The sequence below is a fragment of the Lepidothrix coronata genome, unplaced genomic scaffold (genome assembly GCF_001604755.1).
Source record: "Lepidothrix coronata isolate B3197 unplaced genomic scaffold, Lepidothrix_coronata-1.0 Scaffold327, whole genome shotgun sequence".
NCBI classification, from domain to species: Eukaryota; Metazoa; Chordata; class Aves; order Passeriformes; family Pipridae; genus Lepidothrix; species Lepidothrix coronata.
The window spans coordinates 168,552-176,836 of NW_016690507.1; the positions used below are offsets into that span (position 1 = coordinate 168,552).

At 56.0% G+C, this 8,285-nt stretch overlaps 2 protein-coding genes across 4 annotated transcripts in view; both read right to left on the reverse strand.

The window, feature by feature from the left end:
- The window catches only part of SLC25A42 (solute carrier family 25 member 42), a 20,365-nt gene extending 17,703 nt beyond the window's left edge, over positions 1–2,662 (reverse strand). Inside the window, exon 1 of the mRNA XM_017838186.1 lies at positions 2,652–2,662. The gene's annotated coding sequence lies outside the window, so the exon portion shown is untranslated. The remainder of the gene's footprint in view (positions 1–2,651) is intronic.
- ARMC6 (armadillo repeat containing 6) lies at positions 898–8,279 on the reverse strand. Of its 3 annotated transcripts, none has more exons than XM_017838182.1 (8): positions 7,988–8,108; positions 7,419–7,573; positions 6,904–6,986; positions 5,219–5,789; positions 4,409–4,554; positions 3,740–3,871; positions 2,963–3,100; positions 898–2,122 (listed from the first exon to the last, which is right to left on the reverse strand). In XM_017838182.1, exons 1-8 carry the CDS (start codon positions 8,068–8,070, stop codon positions 1,910–1,912), a joined length of 1,521 nt encoding a protein of 506 aa, XP_017693671.1. In that variant the 5' UTR covers positions 8,071–8,108; the 3' UTR covers positions 898–1,909. The 3 variants fall into 3 exon arrangements, with proteins under 3 accessions (XP_017693671.1, XP_017693673.1, XP_017693672.1); XM_017838184.1 differs by lacking the exon at positions 7,988–8,108 and adding an exon at positions 8,269–8,279 and having other exon boundaries at positions 1,910–2,122; XM_017838183.1 differs by lacking the exon at positions 7,988–8,108 and adding an exon at positions 7,711–7,981 and having other exon boundaries at positions 1,910–2,122.
- Between the last annotated feature and the right edge of the window lie 6 nt (positions 8,280–8,285).

The following is an 8,285-nucleotide window of genomic DNA, read 5'->3' on the forward strand; positions in this document are numbered from 1 at the left end:
CGGGGACAGACCGGAGATACCCCCGGAGATACCGCCCAGGCACAGCAGGGAGAGAGCTCGGAGAGGGGCAGGGATACCGGGGAGTGACCGGAGAGACCGCCCGGAGATACCGGGGACAGACCGGGGACGGACTGGGGATACCGAGGATAGACCCGAGAGACCCCGGGAGATCCCGCCCGGGGATACCGCGGTCAGATCGGTCAGACCGGAGATCCAGCCCTGTCCCACCGAGGAGAGCCCGAGGATCCCCCGACCTGCACCGGGGAGCGCCCGGAGATCCCGCCCAGTCCCCGCGGGGATCCCGCCCGGCTCTGCCCGAGGCCCCGGGGCAGCGCCGCCCCCCAGCCCCGCTGTCCTGCCCGGCCCCGGTTCACCCCCGGGGGCTGCAGGTACACCGGTGACACCAGCACCTGCTTAAAGGGGACGGGGAGTAAATCCCGTGGGGCAAAGCCCACGTTTGATTCTCCCACAGCCTCGGTGCTGCTTTTCCCCCAGCCCAGACCCACCAGGAGCCCCAGGCTGCACCAAACATGTTCCCCAGAGTGTCCAGTCTCTCCCAAACACGGGGCACCCCAAGGACTCGGGAGCTCAGGGTCTCTTAATCCTCTTTTTGTGCCCGCTCTGCCCCAAAGAAGGGGGACACGTTCACCTGGAGGTCAGAGTAGTGCAAAAACCCCCCCAGGCTCTTCCCCCAGCAGGCAGAGAGGAGCCAGGGCAGCCTCTCCTCCCCCAAAAACCAGGGTAGGAACCTCTGAAGAACACAGTGACCTTTGCTATCTGCTGGCAGAGACAGCACAGGGCTGCAGGAGGCTTTACTTCCAGACTCAGCACAGAGGCCTTTCCACCACCTTTCTTTTCCTGCCTCGAAAAGGCTCCATAAAGAGCCAACCACCCTTGGACGTTTCCATGTTTTATAGGGTCAACATTTCTACAGAGAGTTACCACGTTAAAAACATCCACTCACACACAACAGCAGCAGCAGCACAAAAGGAAGGCTCAGCACCAGAGCAGGGCTGGTAACACAGCCCAGCAAAACACAGAAGCCTTTAGCTGAGACTTCAGAGCCTTTCTGGGGCCTGTTTTGCCCCCAAATCCACAGTTTTCCTCAGTCCATGTGGTTCTTTGCCTCTCCACCACAACTAGAGCACTCCTGGGTTCAGGGAAGTGCTGCCCTGCTAAGAGGTGACAAAGCCTGGGCTCCCCAGTGCTTCCTGCTTCCCTACTTTGGAAACTACCACCCCCACTCCCAGTCCCTGACCTGCTCATCCCACTGAGGGAGAACATGGAACTTTCCCCCTGGATGCCAAAGGCAACGTCCCAGGGAATGTTCCTCCGGGCCCTCTCACCCCAAACCCTCACTTGGCTTTTGTTTAAAACGTTAGGTTGGCTGAAAATCCCGAACAAAGCAGCAACACAGAGTATGGTCAGCAGTAAAATAACAGGGGAACAGTGACAACAGGACAGGAACACGTTCACAACTGAGGGGATTCCTCCTCGGCCATCCCGTGACCGGGCTCCACGAGCAGAGGGACAAACGGGGAGCAGCAGCCACGGCACCAAACTCTGCCCAGAAACGAGCCCCTCCTGCTCTCCCTGCACGAGCAGAGCCCGTGGGAGCAGCCCTGGCCTGCACACAAGGAACACGGCTAAGAGGGGAGCAGATCATCTCCAGGCATTAGATGATCCAGGGAATGGTCACGACACGGGGTTGGGTTGCAGCCTGTGAATGCACAAAGCCATTGCAGCTGTAGCTCCCAAGGAAAAGTTCCCTGCAGCCTCCCAAGCCAGGCATTTGCTTCAGATATTCCAGCTGGGTGTCAGTGCAGATTAATCCATGCCACTGGGGTTGTTTTCCCGCTCAAGACTCCAGGTACAGAGGTGTTTCAGAGCCCCCCCACCGGGGGAGGATTCACTGGGCCAGGCTCCCCTTCTGGCCTGTCCACAGCTCCCTCAGCTCCACTTTGCAGCCCAGATCCCTCAGGGCAGCCTTGGCCACGTCGTCGCAGTCCCTGTGAGCAGCACGAGCCTCTGTGATCAGGTTCTCAGCTCCCATCTCCAGGATGGGCTGGGAAAAGTCCCGGCTCCGGGAGACCAGGTTGCGGATCAGCATGCAGGCCTGTTTCTGGAGAGGAGAGAAGGCAGGGAGAGAGAGATCAGAAAACACCATCCCTGCAGGATCTGGCTCCCAGCCTAAGGAATCTTTCCTAGGAAACCAAACTGAGATGCTGCAGGCAGCAACAAACTATTTCCTGGAACAATAAAATCCACGGATAAAGGTATGGAAGCTGTTTCCCATTGAGGTTTATACAACCAGAGCTCCTGCTTTTGTCAGGACACCAGCAAATCTCAGACAGCAGCCAGGGAATACCAATTAGTTCTTTAAAATACTAATATTCAGTATTTAAATACTAATATTTAGTGTTTAAATAAGTAACACTAAGAATTCTCCAGTGCAGCAGCCCCACCTTCCCACCCCTCCCGTGCTGCTCCAGGCACCTTCCCTGGCACTGAGTTTAAACCTCTCCTTCAGCAAATACCTTCTTTGGCTTTTTTTAATCATCTGAGGAGCACAAAAGCAGGCACAGAACCTACTGAGGACCTGCATGAGAAACCAGAGGCAAACTTCTTGCCATGCAGGTGTTTTACTTGACTCTGTAGAACTGATGGCACACCTGCCCTTTCAAAGGGGAGGAAAAAGTAATGCCTGGAAGAGGAGCGGGGCATTCCACAGCTTTATGAACCTGAATTGATTAATTATGAACCTGAACCCAGGTGGCTTTGAAACCCAGACTAAGTCTGGCTCTGATCAGACCACGGTGCCAGACGCAGAGGGTTCTGCTGCCCCGCCAACACACCCAAAACCCGCTGGAATTTGCCAAGTAAAGGCCAAAAACCCCCAGGAAGGAGGTACCACAGCCAAGCCCGGTGCTGACCAAAGCCCCAGGTGCCCAGGGGCACGTACCTGGACAGCCACTTCCCGGGGGTGTGCTTTCATGGCCTGCAGTGCTGCCAGGGCCCCGCCGCCCTCCATGATGACGCTGCAGTTCTCGGGCTTACGAAGAGCCAGCATGCACAGGGCAGCACAGCCCTGCTCACAGATCTGCAAGGCAAAGGGGGAGACGCTCACCTGGCTGAAAACAGGCCTTTCAGGCAAGCAAAAGTGGAGTTTGTTTCCTTTCGTGGCGATTTTTAATTTAGCTTTGCGGGGTTTTTTAAGTTCCCCCCCAGTGAAACATCCTGCTGCTCTGGCGTGTAAACCGAGCTGGACTGGATGGTCTGGAAGTCTTTTGCAGAGTCACAGAATATGCCAGGTTGGGAGGGACACACAAGGATTACTGAGTCCAACCCTCAGCCCTGCACAGGACCATCCCCAAGAGTCACACCCTGAGCCTGAGAGGATCATCCAAACATCCCTTGGGTTCTGTCAGCCTCGGAGCTGCGACCACAGCCCCGGGCAGCCTGTTCCAACCTTAACTCCAGCCTTAACTCCAACCATGTTTTATGCCCCAGAGGTGTAAATACCCACTCCAGCCATCTAATTCAGGCCTAAGAAAAACCCCCAACACACAGGGCACACACCTTTCCACTCACACAAACACCGCCCGGCGTGCACTCGGCCGCTCCACGGCCGTTTGCCCCTCGCTCAGCTGCAGCCCCCAAACTGAAGCTCCATCGTGCAGCCCAAACTGGAGCTGCCATTCCCATCCCAGTGGGAATTCCCCAGCCATGCAGGTGGTACCTGAGGGTTGGCCAGGTGATGGCTTATGGCCAGGACAATGAGGTCGGTGCCCCCGGCGTCGACGATGGCGTCCTTCACGTCGTCGTTGCCGGCCACGGCGCGGATGGCACTGAGCACCTGCTTCACCACGTCCTGTGCCACCCAGAAAAAAACAGTTTAAAACACGGCAGAGGGAACTTTAAGACTTCTGGAAGCGAACCAGAGCATCCTCCAACAGCTCCATGCAAACAGTTGCAATTACCAGCCACAAGGCTGCTCGCAGTCACTGTCTTGCTACACGGAGTTATCAGGACACTTGGTTTGGCAGAGGTTTTTAAAGAAGCTTAAAGAACCCAGCATCAACCTCTGGGACCTGAGCACCCAAATTCTCATAAATCTATTCTAGCTAGAATGGTGGAAAACCAAACACTCAGCTTGTGTGGGAGCAAGCAGAGTTCTGCTCGTGGAGCACAGAGGAGCAACTGTGAGCAAGGGGCTCACAAACCTTACCTGCAAAGCACATGTAACCATCTTTATATATAAGGCTGTAAATGGGGATCAGAGGTTGGGTTTCAACCCTAATTGCAGCTAAAATATTGAGGCTCATTCATTAAAATGAATCCCATCCTTTAGAAGGAAGAGCACGTCCCGCTGTGTCCCCCCACCCCCAAAACACTTCCCATCACTCACAGGGTGCTCCATGCAGTCAGCCAGCAGAGTCACCATAAAATTTAAGCCCCCGAGGTCCACAATCTCTTGGCAGAACTCGTTCCTGACCGAGAGGCGAGAGAGGGTGGCACAGAGCTCACTGAGAACCCCGGAGTTGTCTGTGAACGCTGCAGAGGAGAGACGATGGAGGGAGTAACCACGAGCAGGGAATTAAGATGGTTTACTTTGCTTCATTTAAAAAAACAGGAAAGAGTGTTATTTCCCTTTATATATTAAAATAGGAGAGATGACACCTGCTCACTCTGTTTCTAGACAGAGGCAGAGTATCTTTTCTCGGCAAGAAGCACCTCAGCAGGGATAATGTGCCTGCAAACCTGCTCTGGGCTGTAAAATACTCCCTAAACACAGTGACAAATAGCCCCTGATAATGTGTCTGCTCCAGAGGTTATCAGCAGCACCATTTTTCTCCCTTGGGGCCCATTTCCTCAATAGAATTAAAGACCATTTTAGTGGCAAATCTCTGAAATCACCTGGGAGGAGCTTCAAGTCGCAACAGAATTTGAAGTTTTAAGAGAAGAAAGGCTTAAAGCTCGAAGGCTGCAAGAGAAGAAATCACAGAATATGCAGCTGGAAGGGACCCACAAGGATCAGAGTCCAACTCCTGGACCTGCACAGGACCATCCCCAAGAGCCACACCTCGTGCCCAAGGGGTATCACCCAAACGCTCCCTGAGCTCTGCCAGCCCGGGCGCTGTGACACCGCCCCGGGGAGAGCCCGTTCCAGCGCCCAAATCGGCACCAACGGCCACGGGGGAGGGGGGTTTAATTCTACCTTTTGCAGCTTCGATGAGGACCCTCAGCCCGTCGTTCTCCAGCACGATCATCTTGGCGTGGTCGTGGGCGTGGCCGAAGGGCACGCGGATGTCGTCGTCGAAGGTCATGACCCGCAGGGCCGAGGCCGCCGTCCTGACCACGTCGGCGCTGTCCCCGTGCTGGACGATGGCCCCGGTGAGCAGGGGCAGGATCCCCCCCTTGACAAAGTCCTGCCTGTTCTGCTCGTGTTTCAGACAGGCGCTCCTGACGCACCGGATCCCCGCCAGCGTCAGCTCCGCGTCCTCCCGCCGCTCCCGCAGGCTCCGCAGCAGCAGCTCCTGCCCCGCGGCGTCCAGCAGGTCGGGCTGCCCATCCAGCAGGGCAGACAGGGTGGAGAAGGCTTTGAGCATCAAATCCCTGTCTCCTGAGGCCAGCTGGCAGGCAGAGAACACCACGGGGTAGGCCCCGTTCTGCCCGGCCAGGGAGCGGAAGGCCAACTGCTCCCTGCACTGCGCCGAGAAGCTCACGAGCTGCTCCGGCAGCTCCGCCAGGTCCGAGTCAGCCACGGCTCTCCCCAGGGAATCCAGGGTCTGGGGAAGACACCAAGGGTTAAATTTCCATAGGGCCAGTCGAATTTGTTCATTTAAAATTAACTTGTTCGTTTAAAACTACCTTTGCTGCCTTCAAGAGCAGCGTTTTGCCTTCGTGCAACAAACCCCTGGGGGAACGGGGGCTTCCCTGTGCTCCTGCCACCACTGCCACACCACCACTGGGTACCAGTCTGACCAGGGGCAGCACATTCCATCCCTGGAAGTGTCCAAGGCCAGGCTGGACGGGGCTTGGAGCAAGCTGGGCTAATGGGAGGTGTCCCCGCCCACGGCAGGGAGTGAAACTGGATGAGCTTTAAGCTCTTTCCAACCCAAACCTTTCCAGGATTTTATGATTTCACAGGGGTCAGTGGTGAGTATTTTTCTATTTATGAGTATTTTTATACCCTTGCTGGTGAGGGACTGTATTCAGCCCTTTCATTACCCTCAGAAGAGCCAGCTCACACCTACCAACCAGGTTACTTTTGTTTCTTTCAACTGAAGTTTTTCCGTGGTTTGAGTTCACCTGCCCACAGCAGAATCTGCTTCTAGGTTATGAAAGGCACTTTCTGCACTCCCTAGGCAGGAAATGGTGGCATTTGGTACTTGGACTCCCAGAATCACTGAGGTTGGAAAAGACCTCCAAAATCGAGTCCGCCCTGTGCCCCATCCCCACCTTGTCCCCCAGCCCAGAGCACTGAGGGTCACATCCAGTCCTTCCTTGGACACCTCCAGGGGTGGGGACTCCAAACCTCCCTGGGCAGCCCCTTCCAATGCCTGAGCACCTTTTCCATGGAGAAATTCCTCCTGATGTCCAGCCTGACCCTCCCCTGGCACAGCTTGAGGCTCTTTCCTCTCATCCTGTCCCTTGTTCCCTGGGAGCAGAGCCCGACCCCCACCTGGTACAGCCTCACTCACACAGATATTTCCCTGCAAAGTCCAAGAAGCCCTTCGAATTTTTACATTATTCCTAGTTTGCAGAATAAATGGATTAACTTCTTGAAGGGCTCCCAGAGAAATGGGACAGGGGCAGAACTAGAAGGTACATGCCATTAATTCTTGGTCTATTACTTATATTATGACATTCCTAGGAGACAACAGCAATTTGTGCTCCTACCAGCAGGATTTGATGCTTTTGCCTCTGCCCATTCTCAGAGGCAGGCTGTCGCACAGCTTTCACAATATTGCTCAGGTCCACGCCTGAAAGGGGAAATAAAACCCAGATTAATATTAGTAGCAGGCTAATGAGAGCAAAATAAACAGCATTAGTTACAGTTACGGGTATAATCTGCCAAGCTAACCACAGTGAACAAAGATGAACTTGCAAAAATCAATGCACAGAGATGCTGAAATGTTAAATCCTGGCTGTGATGCTCAAATCCATCCTGGAACAAAGGATGGGGGGGCAGGATAGGAGTTTAATTTCATTGACCAAATTTCACCCTCCAGTTTCCCTTCGAAGCAGTTTTCCAGTCATAATTACTGCATGAAACCAGGTCAGCATCAACAGTGCCTCTGTTTCACTTCACAAAGGCTCCTTTCCAGCAGTGGTAGATCCACCTTTGAGTGCAGGTTCCCTGACACCTTCAGAGATGGAAAACCCCGGCCTGTAAGACCTCGAAGGTACAGTACCTTGGGACTCGAACTGCTGCACAGCTTCTCTCACAGCCTCCTCCGGGTCCATCTCAAACTCCGTGATGTTTTCCTGCACTGCATCGTCAAACGTCTCCTGGGTGATCTGCTTGGACCCCATTTTTCCCCGGAACGGGATAAACCCCCTCCGTGTCCTGCGGTGGAGAGAGCCCACAACTAGTTTTGGAGCAAAACCACCCAAGTGCCAACCGGGAACGACGCAAATGACTCGGCTTTTCCCCTCAAAACAAAAGCGCAGAACTCGACCCCGAAAACGCACCGCCGAACATACCACGGATACACCGGCACGGGTTTTTTTATTCCACGGGGAAAAACGCGGCGATGAAGAGAAACGAGGAGGCGTTTCAGCAGGGCTGGGCTGGGGATGCGCTGCGGTGTCACCGCGACACGGAGGGCACCGTGCCCGGTCACACACGGCCCCGAGCCCCGTCCCGCACCCCTTCAGCAGGCCCCGCCGTTTCCAGCGGCGGGGAGGGCCGGGAGAGCGGGGACTGACGCTGTGGCAGCCCCGGGGCGCACCCCAAGCCCCGGTTCCCCTCACGACCCACCTCCGCTCCCGCCGGACAAAAGGCGAGGGCGGGACGGCCCCGCTCGGCCGCCGTACTGGCCCCCCCGCCCCTCCTCTGCGCATGCGCACGGACCAAAACTCGCGCCGATCCGAGCGAAAAAGAGCGCGGGCTGTCGCAGCGCGCATGCGCAGCGCGCTCCCGCGCCCCGCCACTCCCACGCGTGCCGGGGCGCACCCGCAGGGCAGCGATCGCGCCGGCCCCGCGCCGTTACAACGGGAGGCCACGGGCCGCTCCCCCGCCCCGCGCCCTCTTCCGCTTACCGGCACCGCGCCCGCAC

Coding starts and splice junctions, on each gene's coding strand:
- ARMC6 (XM_017838182.1), bottom strand. CDS start 8,070: ATGCGCAGAGGAGGGGCGGGGGGGCCAGTACGGCGGCCGAGCGGGGCC. Junction 5,790..6,903: donor AAAAGCATCAAATCCTGCTG/GTAGGAGCACAA, acceptor TGTCTTCCCCAG/ACCCTGGATTCCCTGGGGAG. Junction 3,872..4,408: donor CTGACTGCATGGAGCACCCT/GTGAGTGATGGG, acceptor TGGGTGGCACAG/GACGTGGTGAAGCAGGTGCT.